The sequence below is a fragment of the Alligator sinensis genome, unplaced genomic scaffold (genome assembly GCF_000455745.1).
Source record: "Alligator sinensis unplaced genomic scaffold, ASM45574v1 scaffold243_1, whole genome shotgun sequence".
NCBI lineage: Eukaryota > Metazoa > Chordata > Crocodylia > Alligatoridae > Alligator > Alligator sinensis.
This window is the reverse complement of record NW_005841841.1, coordinates 4,787,099-4,806,065: the sequence shown is the minus strand read 5'-3', so window position 1 is coordinate 4,806,065 and position 18,967 is coordinate 4,787,099. Positions and strand designations below refer to the sequence as shown.

General features: G+C 45.1%; 1 protein-coding gene across 1 annotated transcript in view; it reads right to left on the bottom strand.

Moving 5' to 3' along the window:
- Nucleotides 1-18,967, bottom strand: part of CFAP47 (cilia and flagella associated protein 47) — a 757,346-nt gene that overhangs the window by 544,178 nt on the left and 194,201 nt on the right. The window contains exon 33 of the mRNA XM_014520638.2: nt 17,452-17,647. Within this exon, the coding sequence (XP_014376124.2) occupies nt 17,452-17,647 (196 nt within the window). The remainder of the gene's footprint in view (nt 1-17,451; nt 17,648-18,967) is intronic.

The window sequence follows — 18,967 nt, the reverse complement described above, 5'->3', positions numbered from 1 at the left end:
TTTCCCTAAAGCCATATAATACCAAGAGGGCCCCTGTTGATCCTGCCCCCTTTTAACTTTCTTTAACTTGTTCACTTGTCTTTATCCTTCATGTCACTAGGAAGAATGTATGAAAGCTTGTCATTCTTCAGATAGGGAGGAATCTAAAGTCATATCTTCACAGCCAAAGAAGCAAAATTAAAACATCATTCTTAAATTCTTCAACAACCTCCTACCCTCCCCATCCACTCCAAACAAAATTTTGACAATCTTGGTTTTTCTTCTTCTCAAGTGATATTAATGAACTGGTTTGCTGCTAAATGTTCAGAGGAAAAACACAAACACACTTTTACTATGGCTGAAAAGTATTTAGTTGACCAATTTTTATAGGGCGAGAACTCCTATGGAAAGACTCCGTTCCATTTAAATTGTTTTGGAAAATAAGTTACTTCATATTTTGCATGAAATAAAGTAGTTTAGTGGTAGAGATATCACTATAATTTTCTCAACCCCAGAGATTCTTCTCATTAAATGAAGCAGAGGGTGTGTAGTGGCCAGAACCACTGCTGCTTGCTTTGGTTAGGAAAGGAACCACAACTGTTACAAGAGGTCAAGAGAGTACTAAGGAGAGAAGACTGGAAGGATCACAAGGGAAAGTAAGAAGTATATGTACGTTCTTGAAGGTAAAAAAAAAAAGCAGCCCAAGAATCAAGCACAAAGGATCAGTACTGAACTGTTAAATTAAAACTGGCATTCCAAGTCCTCTGTCATCCAGCACGCTGCAGACGGTTAATGCTTCTCTCATACAAGCTACATGGGAACTTTGAAACTTTAAATAGTACTTCAATCTGAGAACACTTACACATTTTGCTTAAAATGTTCATGTTCTTCTAAGTCACTATATATTACTGCTAACAAATATAGATCCAATATGTCACTGTCACGCGGGTGATCTCAATGACATATCCCCCCACTCACCTACAATATCTTTGTCATACTAAAAATAGGAGGGTTCAGTGCTGTACTTGATGGGCCCCATGGGCATACTCACATTACCATGGTGGCAGACTTGGGGCTCCACCTCCCCTACACCCTGTCCACTTTCCAACCATAGGTGTTGAAAATTCTCTGGCTTTCCTTGCTGCTCTAGGTCACCAAACAGGCTCACTCAGAGATGGATGAAAGTGCACAGTTCGGTTCCATGTTTGGCCACTAGATGCCACAGTGCAGCCAGGCCTGTGGGTCATTTCTCCAAGTTTGTTTCTTTGGGCCTCCCCTTGCTGGGGTAAAGGCCTTCTGATTTCCAATATGCAAGCCCGGCAGCTTGGAGAGCAGCATCCGGCTGGTAATTCTGTTGGGGGGGGGATGAGGCACAGGGGAGGAAAGGGGCATGGGGGGCAGGGCTGATTGTGGCCCCCACAGGGAGGGAGGGAGTGGGGTTGGGCCTACCATCACCTCATGCACAAATCTGGGAAGCACATGCCCCCAGTGCCTCCCCCAGGGCTGTGTACAGCAGAGGGAGCCACCCCCTGCTTTCCCCTGGACAAGCCATAGCTCCATCCCATGCCCGCCCCACCCCAACTGGGCAGTGCCTGCCCCAACCCCACCACCTCCCTCACTGCAGAGGCCTCGATCTGACCCCAATGCCCCTTCCCTCCCCCACACCCCTTCTTCCCAACAGACTTAGCAGCCAGATGCTGCTCTCTGAGCTGCCGGGTTGCATTTCTGGTCATTTGCACACTGTGGCTGTGCACATGCACATGACATTTATCAGCCACATCAGCCAAAAAAAGACGATTGTTGATAATGTCAATTTTCATTTTATCGGTGCTGATCAAATATGGACCAATGTATCATTGCACCTCTATTTGCGGGTTTTGTTTCTTTAATTGTTGATAACCCAAGTTTCTTTTACTTAATTGCTAATGTGATTTTATAACAGTGGTTTGCAGATGTTAAAATATCTCTCTAACTCCAATGACACAATTAGCATTAATAAAGGCAAGAATTTGACCCTTTCTGCACTAACACCAATAGAACACCAGTTTCTTTAGTATAGAAATTGCAATGAATAGAATCACAGACATTTCACCCAAAGATTCCTCAATTCATCATTTTTCCAGGTCCCTTATATACAAAGTACACGTTTTACAGCATATTAAAGAACATTTCTGACATTGTTTCTATAATATAGCCACAGGGAGCTATGGATAGTAAATACACATTCCTTTTATGATACTACATTAATTGTAAAATAATTGCATTGTTCTGTAACACAACACTAGCAGATTTTATTTCTACAGAAGTTTCAAGACTTGTATTCCAAATGTTTACATAATCTAATTTTTACTTATGTATATGCAAAACTTTAAACATCCTTCCCCCCCCCCCCATCCCATCTCATAAACTCTTACAAGACTTAAAGCTTGACTGGGCTTTAAACTAAGTCCACCAGGGGATGGGGGGACTACTACCACAGCAAGTCCACTGGGCAACTTTTGCAAAGCCAGCAGGCTAAGGTACTCAAGGGAATCTACCCCTACCCCAGCCCTGGAAGACCTCCTAATCAGGAACAAGAGCTCAACCAGGAATTCACCAAGCAACTGGCTGAGGTTGCATGCTCCTGGAGCATGGTTGTCATGGGAAACTTCAACTACCCAGACATCTCATGGGAAGAATACTCGGCCAAATCTAAATGGTCACAAAGCTTCCTCACATGTGTGGAGGAGCTCTATCTGACTCAAGAAGTCTATGGACCAACAAGAAGCAAAGCGCTGCTTGACCTGGTACTGGCAAAGGGGGATGATCTAGTCAGCGACCTAATGATCGAAGGGAAAACTGGGAGATAGTGACCACGAACTGAATGCTTTCACTATCCACCGCAAAACTGGCAAGTCAGTCAGTAATGCAGAAGACCTCAACTTTAGGAAAGCTGACTTTGACAAGCTCAGGAGGCTTGTTGGTGAGGCCCTAAGGGACCACGACTTCAAGGGGAGGGAAGTTCAGGACGAGTGGTTGCTCTTCAAGGAAGCAATCCTGAAAGCACAAGCAATGTCAATCCCATCTCAGAGGAAAGGTAGCAAAAGGGCACAGCAACCCCCTTGGCTCTGCAGGGAACTTGTGGACCTACTGTATCTATAAAGAAAGACCTATAAAGAATGGAAGACTGGAATCATCTCAAAGGAGGAGTATTCTGCACTGGTCCGGACCTGTAGGGAGTGAAACAGGAAAGCCAAAGCTGTGTATCAAGGACAATAAAAAAAGTCCTTTTTTAAATATGTGGGGAGCCAGAAGAAAAGCAAAGGTAACACTGGACCCCTGCTAAACCACATGGGATAAATGTCAAACAACACCCAGGAAAAAGCCAACATGCTTAATGTGTATTTTGTGTCAGTCTTTCACCAGCCCCAAGGGACTGCTCTGCTCAACACAGTACAGGACGGCCAGGGTGAGGGTGAATTGTTACCCTACATCACTGTAGACGATGTAAAGGAACACCTTGAGAGGCTGAACAGCTTCAAGTCAACTGGCCCAGACAGTTTACTCCCCAGGGTACTTAACAACCTGGCAGTCATCACAGCTCAGCCACTGACATGGATCTTCGAGAACTTGTGGCATTCAGGTGATTGGCTCTCTCCCAATCTTTGGGCACATGTGGTGCCTATCTTCAAGAAAGGGAGGAAAGTAGATCCAGGGAATACAGGCCTATCAGCCTGACCTCTATCCCGTGAAAGATCTTGGAAAAAATGATCAAAGAGACCATTCTAGACAAACTGGCTGATGGCAACATCCTGAAGCATGGCCAGCACAGGTTTGCTGTGGGCAGGTCTTGCCTGACCAATCTCATCTCCTTCTACGACCAAGTGACATATCACCTGGACAAGGGAGAAGAGATTGACATCATATATCTGGATTTTAAAAAAGCCTTTGATCTGGTGTCCCATGATTTCTTCATGGAAAAATTGGCCAACTGCGGCCTTGGCCACATCACAGACCTATGGCTGGGGAATTGGCTCCAAAGTCAGACCCAGAGAGTGGTAATGGATGGAAGTAAGTCATCGTGGTGTGCCGTGATCAGCGGGCTCTCCCAAGGCTCCACCCTTGGGCCAATACTCTTTAACATCTTTATTAATGATTTAGACATTGATGTCAGAAGCAGCCTGGCCAAGTTCACCGATGACACCAAACTTTGAGGATAGGCTAGTGATCCAGGCTGACCTCGACAGGCTCAGAAAATGGGCAGGCGAAAACCTGATGGCATTCAATACCGAAAAATGCAAGGCACTCCACCTTGGGGGAAAAAACCTGCAGCATGCTTATAGGCTCAGCAGGGCTAAGTTTGCTAGCACCATGGCCAAAAGAGACTTGGGGGTCATGATTGACCAGAAGATGAATATGAGCCACCAATGGGATGTCGCAGCTGGTAAAAGCGAGCAAAACTCTGGCTTGCATCCATAGATGCTTCTCAAGCAAATCCAAGGATGTCATCCTGCTACTGTACTCAGCCTCAGTGAGGCCGCAGCTGGAGTACTGCATCGAATTCTGGACTCCACAATTTAAAAAGGATGTAGAAAAACTTGAGGGAGTCCAGAGGAGAGCCACACATATGATCAGAGGGCAGGAGAACAGGCCCTATGATGAGAGGCTGAGAGCCATGGGACTCTTCAGTCTGCAAAAGCGCAGGTTCAGGGGGGACCTGGTGGCTGCCTATAAGTATATAAGGGGTGTAAATCAAGATCTGGGGGAGTGCCTGTTCACCAGAGCGCCCCACGGGACAACAAGGTCAAATGGTCACAAACTCCTCCAAGACTGTATCAGGCTGGACATAAGGAAAAACTTCTTTACCATCTGAGCCCCCAAGGCCTGGAATAGACTTCCTCCAGAGGTGGTACAAGCACCTACTCTGGACTCTTTTAAGAAGCATTTGAATGTCTGTCTTGCTGGGATCGTTTGACCCTAGCTGACTTCCCACCCCTGGGGCAGGGGGCTGGACTCGATGATCCTCCAAGGTCCCTTCTAGCCCTAATGTCTATGAAATCTATGAAATATATATTTAATTTCCCATCTTCATAGTTTCACAGTTGATAGGGTTTCCTTCTCAGGTTTTATGGAAAATAAGGACACAAAGCCAAAAAGTCAACATCCTGTTCTAGCCAATGGATCATCCTTGGTTTGATTAGTCTGAAGACTTTCTCAGAATGTAAATTATAACCTCTGCTATAAATTATGCCTCATTTTAAGAAGGTCCCCCATCTTAATATCCAGACTTTCAAATATTCCAAGAATCAGGCAAGAATCAGACCATGGTTTTGCTCAAGTTAGAAAAAGTTTGTTAAGCTTTCCTATGAAAAGTCCCAAGTGATCTCATGTTGTGCAACAAGGACTTGACACCACTGTCACCTCTTTCCAAATTTCAAGAATTTGCCATATTTTGGGCCTTTGCCATTCCTGTAAATATCTGCCTATGTTTGGTCAAGTTTTCCCAATTTGCACATGCTCAGTATAGACTTGTCAGATTCTAGAAACTTAACCACCCCAAAATTCTGTCTGCCTAAAGCATGGTCTACCCTGAGGCTAACCAGGACTCTCCCAGCATTTACAGCTCTGGGTTGCTGTATATAGCTAAGCCTTGGCACCTGAAGCAGGGAGAAAGGAGACTGTTTTCCATGTGCTTTCAAAGATTCCTCTGTTAGTCATAAATATGGAAGAAGAATGTGCAGTATGAATGAAAGAGGGGTAGGAACCATAAACATGGATTGGAAATTGGTGAGTATATGACAAGCAACTGCAAGTGGCAACAGGCTGGCAAGTGTAAATATCTCATCTGGGAGACCAGGCCTAACAGCCAATAGATCGGGAGGAAGGTAACACTGACTAGTCTACAGAAGAGAAGTGGGACTAGCTCTAGGACTGGCCAAGAGGTGAAAAAAGGAACTAGAGTGAATGCCTAAACAAAGTTACCAGGTGACATTGAGAAGCCCAAAAAACATAGCCTGGACCTGACAGAATGACGTGACTAGTACAAAAACAAGGAGTCAGGTGTGGAAAAGACTATGGCAGAAGGTGTCACATCTGGTGAGAATGAAAAGGACAGTGTGGACCCACTAGAGAATTCCCTCTCCTATCCCAAGGCTGAAGTGGAACCAAAGAGTTTTATCTTTCCTCCTGTCAGTAAATATTTGGGAAATCCAATGGCAATTTGTCTCCACTTCTACCCTTCCCCACAACCCTCCCACGATAGTCCACATAAAGGAGGACACCTACTACTGTGCCCAATTACTCTATTGACTCAAATAGAAGAAATCATCATGATGCTGATGAGCAATGAGGGTGCCAGTATGATAGTGCCCAATGGAATATGCTGTTCATAGAACCATAAAATATGAATGGAAAGCACCTCAAGTCAGGGTCAACCATACCAAAACTATCATTGACAAAAACCTACGAAGTTTTAAACAAAACATTATATTTAATACTACATTAATAATAAGATTCATTTTTCGATAATGTAACTAATAATAAAGAAATAACAAACTTAAGGTTTCTTATATAGCTTTGATTTGGATTCTTTATACAAATGCATTAAGAACACATTAAGCCTAATTTCATAAATGCATGCTAGTTTTTCCACAAGTTATCTGCCTCATTCAGTATACAAACAGCACTCATCGTTTGAGCAGCTACTTAAAACTGAATTATTCTCATTGAACAATGTTTGGTCCCATGCTTTATTTACTGCAAAATCTTCAAACCAAACTCTGAAGGCAGAATAATTAATTTTCTCATAGGCTTCCCCATGACCCTTATTGGTAAAGTATCCAAATGCTTCACACATTCATATCTTTATGATCACCCTTATGTAAATGCATTTTACAAACTGAGACACGAGTTAATGTCAAATGTATCCATTAATTTTGTATGACAGTTCGACGTGCCTAGAACATGAGGAGGTGTTCCAGACCAAGCTCCTGGCCCTGGAGCAGGAGCAGATTCAGATCCTGTGGGACCAAAATACCATCCTGGGCTGGGCCATACAAGCCATGAACAACAACCATTGGGTCTTGAACACCGTCCTGAGCCTGGCAATCTCATTTGTGCCGCTTGCTGCCCAGCCCCCAGCCCTGCAGGCTCACTTGAAGTTGCCTGTCTTCCCACAGTAGGTCTCTGCCTGGGCCTTGAAGGAGGTCCTTCACTACCTCCAGCCATTAGAAGCCCCTGGCCCAAGCCCCATCCCAGGTCTGCCACCCATCCCCCTGCCTGGGCCGAGGGCTTCCACTTGCCCAGGCTCCATGTGAGCACAGAGCTGGAGTACCTAGCAGTGGGGACAGGACCCCACGCTAGCCCTGCTGGCCACAGATAGCCCCTAGCTAAGGGGGAGCCACCCATGCTACAAGACCAGCAGCTGCAAGCCCACTTGCAAGCTGCAAGCAGGAAGCACACCCAAGGGGGAATAGCCTGACGTCAGGGTGCTGGCTGCCTACACCCGGGCTCCATCCTCTAGGTGCCCTTGCGCCATGGCCCCCCCCCCACTTAGGGACACCAAAGAAATCACTTTGTATATAGTTTTCACTGGGAAGAGGTTTTTTATTGTTGGTGGGTGGGATAGGTGGTAAAGCGGTTCTGCTTGTTGGGGAGGGAGGGAGGAGGGGGCTCTACGTGTTCAGGAGGGAGAGGGGAGGAAGAAGGGGGTGTGATGTGAGGGGATTTCTTCTTTGGACACTTATCTGCTATGAGAGTGATGCTGGGAGTGAGCCGGTGCAGGGGGGTTCTGTGGGTGGCGGAGCAGGCAGGCTACAGCGGGGAGAGCTGGAGGAGGTAGTCTGCTAAAGCCTCCCAAAGCCGGTGCCCTGGTCCCCACTGCCAGGTGCATGGATCTCCTGGTACCTTGGCAGGGAGAGGCGGGCGCACGCCACCTCCTCCCCGGGCGGCCCACTGCTACTGCTGCCATCACAGGTGGTGCTCCTGCTGCCAGACTTCGTCCATGCATCACGCCTCCTCCACCCAGGCCTTGCATATGTTATGCAGCACACAGGCTGCAACAATGACCCAGGGAAGGTTCTCCTCAGTGACCTCAAGGAGGGCGGTGAGGGAGTGCCAGCCGCCTTGAGGTTGCCAAAGACATGCTCAACCATGATGCAGGTCCAGCCAAAGCAGAGGTTAAAGTAGGCCCAGCAAGGGTCCAGGTGACCAGCGTAGGGCCACATCAGCCAGGGCAGGAGTGGGTAGATAGGGTCCACAATGAGCAGGGGCAGGACCACAATGTCACTCAGCTGTAGAACCAGCACACCCAGTGTGAAATGCCTGCTCTCCACCAGTCCTGCCAGGCCACAGTCTTGAAATACATGGGTGTCATGCACGCAGCCTGCCCAGCCAGCACTGCCATGGGTGAATGTGCTGCAGTGGTCCATGATGGCCTGCAGGACCAGAGAGTATAATAGGGCCATTCTCCATGGGGTGGGCAGATGAACGGGATACTGGTCTTGTCCAGGGCCCTGATACACTGTGGGAATCCCCATGCATGGAATCCTTCCACCACCTCCAGGGGGTCATGTACATGTAGCACAGTGTGCCCCAGCATGTCCTGGAGGGCCCCGCATACCTCCAGGATGGCCTCCCCAGCAGTGGCCTTGCCTACACCAACCAGTTGTATGATATACCAGAAGATGGCAGGCAAGGCCAGCTTCAGCAGTATGAGGACCAGGCAGTGTCGATGAGGAGAGCTGGAAACATGTCAGGATACTGCTGCTCGAGGTGGGGCCAGAGCTGTTCAAGGTCCCAGAAGATGACCCAGGTTAGTGGGAATGCATCCAGCTATTGCTCATTGTTCCAGCTCTGCTGGATGAGGTACAGCCACAAGTGCTGGCTGGCATGGCAGACCCAGAGGCAGCAGGGCAGAAGGCCCAGGAGGGTGACAGTGACCCTAGCAGTGGCATCCAGAAGCCCTTTATCGGTGGCCCTGGGGTGGCGTGCTACAGGCAGGAAGGCAGTTGATGGTAATGGGAGAGCCGGCTGGGGTGAGACAGCCATGGGCCAGGCGGTGGTTGACACGGAAGGTCAGAAGGGTGATCGTGGTGGCCAGCATGAGCCTGGGGCACTAGTCATCACTGCCAAGGCCAGGGGCTGAGGTAGCCATAGCGTGACCATGGAGAGAGATGTTGTGTGCTGCCTCTGTGTTTGGCACACTGAGCCTGAGTAAGGAAGAGGCTGGCCAGAGAACAAAGAGCAGGGCTGGCTTTTAAAGATGGCTGCCAGGTGCTAGCACCTGCAGCTGGTGCCTGGACCTCCCCTTGCTGGCCACAGGGCTGCACTGCAAGACTGCAGGGAACTGGGTGCAAATCTTCTCCCTAATCCCTACATGGGTAGACACCTACCCAAAAACACTTACTGTGCAGTAGCTTACTGAACAGTAAATCTCATCTGGAGTAAATTAACGTGTAGACATGCCCAGTCTTCCATTTATTAAGTTAGTACCCACATTTCCAAGTTATTTGTTACTCTGGGAGATGGAACGCATTTTCTCCTATTGAAATTGCTCCACTTCAAAGAATATTTAAATATTCATTGGACCAGAAAGCAACTGAGACTGGCTCTATACCCCAATAGCCAGGGTAGATACCTGAAATGTAGGAGACCAAAGTTCAAGCCTTTGACCTGACACAATCAAAGAAATACAAGCCTAGTCTTCCTCATTACTCAGCTAGTGGCTGTTCATTCACACATGCTGCAAATGGTTTTGTTTTATCTCAGTGTGAAAGTTTGAAAATTTTTGCAGGACAGAAAAACAGTTTCCCTTCCAGTTTTCCAAACAATTAGTGTGACCAACTGTGAAAAGTTTAAATGACTTATTGAACATCACATAAGTACTCTAAGTCCAAGAGAAAACCAAATTCTTCAGAGACTTTAACTCTCTTAAAATACAAGACCAAACTTTGACAACAAATACATGAATCTTACAGATAGTAGTATCCTTTACTCCGCTTCCCAGATTCATTCCCAAAGCAAACCCATTTCATGTAGTGAATGGAGCAGGGGTGCCAAGAGGAAAAAACAGCATTTACTAATGTAATTAAAGACTGTCTCATAATGCATAAGCACCAGGGATCCAAATTAAGATAGGAAATACCAGAATGGTACATGTACAAACTCTCGAACACTTGATTTGCAACCTTAATAGCTTTAACATAGTTTTGTGTATGTCAAATAGAAATATAGCGTTCTCTCTCAGGATCGTGGACACATTAACAAAATTAATTATATTTTCAGAGGGACACATAACAGTGATTAACTGAAAAAACTGACTAGAAGCAGTTATAGTTGAAACAGGCACCTGCAAAATTCCCACAAAAAATACATTTACTCTTGTTCCTGCAATTATACTACTTTTGCACTACTGTGAACGTAGAGAAAAAGTATTATGTTAAATTGTGCTAAGGAGGTTTGCAGTATAGATTAATTTCCTCTAGGGATCAAAGGGTGACCACAAAGATCATTTTCACTTGTACCAGAGCCAAATCTGAAACCAGGTCTTCACAAATGAATACATCAACCTGCTGTGCCAACTATCCCATTCTGATGATTAGTAAGAGAAACTTATTTTCTAAGAATCCAACGACCTAATTAAACTCATAACTAATTGAACACCAATTCTAAACCTTTCATACAAAGGTCTAGAAACTAAATAAGCATTTAATCCTACTTTAGAATTGAAGATAAAATATTTTAATTAATTACTATAGATTCTAAGACACTAAATGTGGCCAAGTAATGAAAAGGATTGTTCTAAGTCTTTCTTACTTTACTCTCCAACCTCCCTGTGAGAAACTCTCCAACCTTCTTGAGGACACCGTTAATCACTCAGAAAGCCTCGCGAAAGGCACCTATTAAAATTGTGACAAATCCCTAGGCTTCTCCACAAAGAAACACCAAGATTGGTTTGATGAGAATGAAAGGGAAATTCAGGTTCTCATCAACATAAAAAGGAAAGCCTTCACAGTTTGGCAGAATGACATTAATCCCAAATAGAAGCAAGACAGTTATTGCCACATTAAATATGAGAGATCAAAAAGAATATTTGAGAGAGAAAGAACAAGTAGTGGGAGGACAAACCAAAACAGATTCAAAAGGTTGCTGACAGCCACAAGGTATAGTTTTCTTAGCACAATCAAAGCTATTTATGGGCCAACCACACAAGGAGCCATCCCTCTGAGGGCAAGGATGGAATGACACTCTTTAAAGAGAACTCTGTGGAAGGAGAACTTTCAAGGCTCCTGAACCAAAGTTCTAATGTCAAATAAAGTCATCAATGCCATTCCACAACACCCCATTAAGGACTACCTTGCAGATCCACCAACTTAGAGGCCTTGAAAACAATTAAACATATGAAAAGCAACAAAAAGTGATCCTGACCAGCTGAAATCTATAAACAAGGTGGAAAGAAGCTCTTACCAACAACACATTATTATGAAAATCTAGAAACGTGAACATATTCATAGTGACTTGAGACATGCCAACATTCTTACCTTATACAGTAAAGGAGACAGAATGGTTTAAAGAAATTATCATGGTATTGTACTCCTGTCATAGATGGGAAGATTCTCACTTACAATCTCCTCAACACACTCATCTTCCTCACTAAGGAGATTCTATCTACACCCCAATGTGGTTTCAGATCACTCAGAGGTACAATAAAAAAATTTTCTTGCTAGACAGCTGCAGAAGAAGGACCATGAGTAACACAAGGATGTTTACATAGCCTTCATTGACCAAAGGCCCTTGACTCAATCAACAGACAGGCTGTATGGAAGATCCTGGTAAGATCTGAATGCCCGTTAAAATGTTTTACCATCATCCAACTTCAAGTCAACATCACAGCAACCATCCTAAGCAATGGCTCTGAAACAGACCCTTTCATTATTAGAAGTGGAGTCAAATAAGGCAACTAAGCCCTGGTAGTATGAGTTCTGTAAGGGTCTTAGCTATGTAATTAATAACAAAAAAATGAATTAGACACACTTTTAGATAAACTCTTGATAGATATACCTTCAATATTTATCTTATCAACAAACAACCTTGGGGACACCCTGAACAATTTCTTTCTTTCCAGATAAATTTAATAAATCTATCAGTATATCAAAGGTACAAAGTTTATTTCTCCCATGATAGGAGTAGAATTTATGGAAAAAAACATGCAAATGGATCGTCTTATTCAGATAGAAGCCACCGATTATTTTAAGCAAAAATGTACAATGAGGTTTAAGAGTCACATTAAAGGACTCCTCTGCCATGAGGAGTTCATTGATTCGAAGCTAGAGGAGACCTACAGGACTATGGAGGAAGAACTGCCAGAGGCAGCACTAGAAGGGAAAGGGCATGAACTCCCAGGGAAGTGGAAGTTGGAAGCTTGTGACCTCTAGCAGCAAACAGAAACCTTCATCTCCACCTCTAGCAGTTTATCTAAAAACAGAGGGTGAGGAGCATGTTCCATTGGTAGAGGAGGACAGGCCAGGCTTCCCCAAGGTGGGGAGATCAAGACCACCGCCACCAAGAAGAAGCAATGAGTGATGGTGGTTGAAGGCTCCTTTCTTCAGGGGACTAAGGAATCCATCTGCTGACCTAACCTGTTGCCTTCGGAAGTCTGCTGCTTGCCCAGAGCCCGGATCCAAGGTGTCATGGAGGGATTACCAAGACTCATCCATCCCTCTGACTACTACACCATGCTGCTCATCCATGTGGGCACCAATGATACTGCCAGGGGAGCAGATTAAAAGTGACTACAAAGTCACTTGATTGCAAAGGTGAATAGAAGTGGGTCTAAGGTAGTGTTCTCGCCAATCCTTCCAGTCAAAGGAAAGGGCCCAGGCAGGAGCAGGTGCATCCTGCAGATCAATGCCTGTCTGCACAGGTGGTATTGCCACCAGGGATTCAGATTCTTCAACCATAGGCTGTTGTTCTAAGAAGGATTGCTATGAAGAGATGAGATCCACTTGACAAACAGAGGGAAGAGCATCTTTACAGACAGGCTAATCTAGTGAGGAAGGCTTTAAACTAGGTTCACTGGGGGATGGAGATCAAAGCCCAGAGGTAAGTGAGGAAGTAGGTGACTGGGAGAAACAGCAAGCAAGATGGGAAAAACAGGGAAGGTGTTCTCATTCTTTCTGAGAAATCAGGGCAAATACTAGTTACCTCGGATGCCTGTACATAAATGCATGGAGCCTGGGAAACAAGCAGGAAGAACTAGAAGTCCTTGCACAGTCACACAACTATGATGTGACTTGAATAACAGACTTGGTGGGATAGCTTGCATGACTCAAGCACTATCATGGATGGGTATAAACACTTCAGGAAGGACAGGCAGGGGAGAAAAGGAGGAGGAGTTGCACTGTATGTAAAAGAGCCATATGACTGCAAAGAGCTCCAATATAAAACTGGAAATAGGCTGTCAAAAATCTCTTGGTTAGGGTCAGATCAGAGAGTAACAAAGGTAATGTCATGGTGGGGATCTGCTATAGACACCAGAACAGGAGGATGAGGTGGCTGAGGCTTTCTTCAAACAGCTAGAGGAAGTTTCCAGAACACAGGCCCTGGTTCTCATGGGGGACGTCAATCACACTGACATCTGCTGGGAGGGCAATACAGCAGTACACAGGCAATCCAGGAAGTTTTTGGAGAGTGTTGGGGACAACTTTATGGTGCAAGTCCTAAAGCAGCCAACTAGAGGCCATGCTCTTCTTGACCTGTTGCTCACAAACAGGGAAGAATTGGTGGGGAATGTACTAGAAGACAACAACTTGGGCAGCAGCAGCCATAAGATGATTGAGTTCAGGATCCTAAGGAAAAGAAAGATGGAGAGCAGCAGAGTAAGGACCCTGGACTTCAGAAAAACAGTACAGGATAGCTGGCTGTACTTTAAAGTTTTACTGAGAATGCAGGAACAAACCTCCCAATATGCAGGAAGACTAAATTGTTTGGCAAAAGACCAGCTTGGCTTAGCAGGGAACTCTTCAGTAAACTAAATCACTCTTATCAGGGAACTCTTCAGTAAACTAAAGAAGCTTATAAGAAGTGGAAACTTGGACAAACAACTAGGGAGAAGTATAAGAGTATTGGTCGGGTATGCAGAGAGGAAGTCAGGAAGGCCAAAGTGCAGTTGGAGTTGCAGCTCACAAGGGACATGAAGGGTAGCAAGAAGGGTTTCTACAAATATGTTGGTAGCAAGGGGAGGATCAGGGAAAGCGTGGTTACCTTTATGAATGGGGGAGACAACCTAGTGACAGAGGATGCAAAAAAGGCTGAAGTACTCAGTGCTGCCTTCACCTCAGTCTTCACAGGCAAGGTCAGCTCCCAGACTACTGCACCAGGCAGCATAGCTTAGGGGAGAGGTGAGCAGTCCTCAGTGATGAAAGAACAGGTTTCAGACTATTTAGAAAAGCTGGGTGTATGGGGCTGGGTGCAATGCACCAACCATGCTGAGGGAGTTGCTGATTAGATTGCAGAGCCACTGGCCACCATCTTTGAAAACTCATGGCAATCAGGAGAGGTCCCAGATGATTGGAAAAGTGCAAACATAGTGTCCATCTTTAAGAAAAGGAAAAAGGAGGATCCAGAGAACTACAGATCTATCAGCCTCACCTCGGTCCCTGGAAAAATCATGGATCAGATCCTCATGGAATCCATTTCTAAACACTTGAAGGAGAAGAAGGTGATTAGGAACAGTTAGCCTCAATTCACCAAGTGCAGTCATGCCTGATTGACCCAACTGACTTCTATGATGAGATGACTGGCTCTGTGAATGGAGGGAGACCAGTGGATGTGATATATCTTGATTTTAACAAAGCTTTTGATATGATCTCTCACAACATTCTTGAAGGCAAGCTATGGAAGTATGGGCTGGATGAATGGACTGTAAGGTGGACACAAAACTGATTGGAGCATTGGGCCCAGAGGGTAGCAACCAACAGCTTAAGGTTTAGCTGGCAGCTGGTATCAAGCAAGTGCCCCAGGGGTTGGTCCTCCAACCTGAAGGTTGGTCTAGTTTTGTTCAATGTCTTCATCAAGGACCTGGAAGATAGCATAGAGTGAACCCCCAGCGAGTCTGCAGATGACACCAAGCTGAAGGGAGTAGTAGATATGCTGGAGGGTAGGGTTAGGATTCATAGTGACCTCGACAAATTGGAGGACTGAGTGAAAAGCAGTCTCATGAGGTTCAGCAAGAACAAGTGCAAAGCCCTGCACGTAGGACAGAACAATCCCATGCACCAGTACTGGCTGGGCAGCAGCTCTGCAGAAAAGGACCTGGGGGTTACAGTGTACAATATGCTTAATATGAGCCTACAGAGTGCCCCTTGTTACCAAGAAGGTTAATGGCATACTGGTCTGCTTTGGTAGGAGGTGTTGCCAGCAGAGGAAGGGAAGCAATTATTCCCCTCTATTTAGCACTAGGGAGGCCACATCTGGAGTACTGGGTTCAGTTTTCAGCTCCCCACTACAGAAACTATGTGGACAAATTGGAGAGAGTCTAGCGGAGGACAGTGAAAATGCTGAGGGGGCTGGGAGACATGCCTTATGAAGACAGGCTGAAGAAACTGGTTTGATCTAGTCTGGGAAAGACAAGACTGAGAGGAGATTTAATAGCAGACTTAAACTACCTGAAACAGGGTTTCAAAAGAGGGTGGAGGTAGGCTGTTCTCAGTAGTGACAGGTGACAGAACAAGGAGCAATAGTCTCAAGTTGCAGAAAGGGAAGTTTAGGTTAGATATTAAGAAAAACTCTCACTACGAGGGTACTAAAACATTGGAACAGGTTACCCAGAGAGGTTGTGGACTCTCTATCCTTGGAGGTTTTTAAGACCCGGCTACACAAAGCCATGACTGGGATAATCCAGTTGGGGATGGTCCTGCTTTGAGCAGGGGATTGGACTAGATGACCTCCTCAGGTCCTTTCCAACCCTAATTTTCTATGATGCTGTGATTCTGTGACAATGTTCTGTGGACATGTCATGAGTACCTCCATATCCCCTACCGTCTAGGCCAGGGGTGGCCAACCCATGGCTCCGGAGTCCAAACGTCCAAGTCCAAGCTAAGTAATGTGCTCACTGCGAGCAGTCATGTCACTGGAAGTTGGTCACTGTGTGCTTGTGCAAAGATTCAAGGAGATGCATATTAACTTCTGAAGAACTGCATGGGGCTCCAGAGCTGCAGGTTGGCCACCCCTACTCTAGGCTAATGTAATCATTTGAAAGACCATTTTCATGGACGATGATACAGACAGCACAATGCTAAGATGTGAAAAAGGGGCCCAACACCCCAAATAGAACCACACTGTGATTCATAAGTGAGATTGCTACTGTCAAATGGGAGACTACAGGGTACCCTCAAGTAAGAGAGTATTGGGCTGATATACAGTAAAAGCACTGTTTTCCAGCATGAGTGGGGAATAGGGGGTGCCGGTAATCTAAAAATACCAGTTGCCTGAGGCACAGGGGTTTCCGGCCATATGTGGAGCACGGGCAGGGGGAGGGGGTGGCAGTGGCCACATGTGGAGCAGCACAGGGTGGTGGATGGTGGTGGCAGTGACTGCCACATGCAAGCTGTCTCCCGCCCCTGTATCCGGCCAGCTGGCCAGAAATTCCGGTTAATAGAAATGCAGGTTAGTAAAATGCTATATAACAAGACTTCTAGTATACTATACTGGATGTATTTTTATAGGGCAGATGGATATTCTCGAATTACATCAAATTCTGGGTAGTATACAAATAAAAAGAACTTAAATCTCTATGGGAGATTCAGATCCGTAACCTGCAACTTTGTGTTAGAGGAGTTCCTGTATTGCACTACTTTAAGCATACCCAAGATCTGTAACATAAATGCCTTTCTCCTAATGCTGAAAATGGTCATTGACATTGTAGCTGTATTGAAGGCATCAGCTGCATCCTGTAAGGAAGTTCATGTCACTTAACTAACTTTCACAAAATGAAATAAACTTTTCTTTGGGGGCCCCTAAAGAGTCAGGGTCAGTCATATTTCCTACCTGCTACTTGACTTTAGCCATCAAAAATACCCCATAAATACTCCTTACATTTAGCAGCTAAATGTAACACTACATATACTACAGAACCAAATATTCCATGTGCTTTCTGCAGTGCCTTAATGTGAATATTGCTATCACATCTCTCATGCAGCCACAGGTGGAAGGAAGGAACCAGGATAATTAGCCTTCTCCATAATATATGTTCTAAGTCATAGAGCATGGAGGCGGGGCAAAAGTATACAGAGGCAAGCCACATTTGAAATAGCTGGTAAAAGGTTCCAATTTTGAGTAAATGAGCATGTATAGTAGAAACAGAATTATTATGGACATTTATACAAAGAAAAACATGCTGTCAGTAGCAAAATGTGACAATGTTCTTAAGATATAAAGAAACACTACTCAGGGAGAAAGAGAGAGAGAGAGAGAATAGTTAAAGAATTTCTTCACCTTTTTGACAGTTTTTCCACACAATTTTTCGGTTCTTTTCATAATGTTTATTCATCCACGTAAGGACGATTCTTTCATATGAAGAATATATATTACTGGATGAAGGTTCAGTATTTATTCTTGGCATGTTTGGCATGGTTTCTGAGCCAAATAAATTACTGATATTAAGTGGTGAAACACGTGGAAGGACCAACACCTGAAATAAGAAAAATATTTGCAGTAAAAAATTGTATTAACTCAAAATTATAGTTACTACAATATAAAAATGAAGTAATGTTTTGAACACAGAACTACTTTCACTTTTGTAACTTTTATAGATTCTAAATTAGCATAAAGGCATTTCGCATAAGAGGGCAGAATTGTTGCCAGTTTCCACCATCCTAGAGAAAAGTTTATAATTTTTACTACATTTAAGTTTTGTTTGCCCAGGAAAGCTTTGAAATCTTTCACTGAAGGTTTTCCAGAAGAGGTTGGTTGACAAGGCATTTATTTGGGATGTTCAGAAATAGTCAATCCAGCATTTGTGCAGGGCATGAACTGGGTGACCCTTGAGGTACCTTGCAACCCTATGATTTTTTCATAATGTAGTTTCTAAACAGAGAAGAGTAAGAAAATTAAATCATTTCTTCAAAATGCCAAGAAAAAAGTATAAAATCAGGGGTACAAATTCATCTCTGCATACTGCTAGGTGGATCAGGTGCTGCCAGATGCAGGCATCGGAATCAGAGTCTAGACACTTCTGGTCCGCTGTGATTGGATTCAAATCAGGTCAGACTCCACCCCCTCCCAGACCCAAATTACACAGACCCAGTCCCCACCATACTTGGACCTGCCAGACCCACCATGTGTTTCTACAGATAGAAGTGTAATGTTTGCACAACCTTGGTTACCAGTCAGCAAATGAAATATCAATATATTTTCTAAAGCATACTTGCACATTATACTATGAAAGCCCTGATAATGAAGCTGGAGATGACAACAATGAATGTGTAATACTATTTCTTCCAGAATTTGCACAAGCACTAGAAACTGTGAAAGCATATGGTGAGGAGTTAGTCATATGCCAATGACTTCACAAACACAGTTAGAAAGCTAGAACAGCTGATGTCAAAAAGGGTGCTTTTACACAGCTAGCCATTAATAGTTTCTTCTATGCATGTATTTTTAATACAGTGTGTCCCAGGGACGCCAGGGTTAGAAGGAAACCCCGGGGCAAAACCAGGGGGGAAGTAAACACTTACTCACCCCACACAGAAGCCGGAAGTAGCAGGGACACGCGCACAGGAAAACCGCCGGCGTGATTTGTAAGCTGCGCCTATATCCAGCTGGGGCCGGGTGACATCAGCAGGGGACGCCACCCGGCAGGAATAAAAGGCGGCCCCGGGAGCGGAGTGAGGCCGGAAGTGGGGAAAGCCCGCAGGGAACCCCGAGAACAGGACCTGCGCCAGCGGGGCCTGTGTACCCAACCCGACGGGGGAAGTCGTGGCAACCGCAGCGGCAGCAGCAGCGGGGGCCG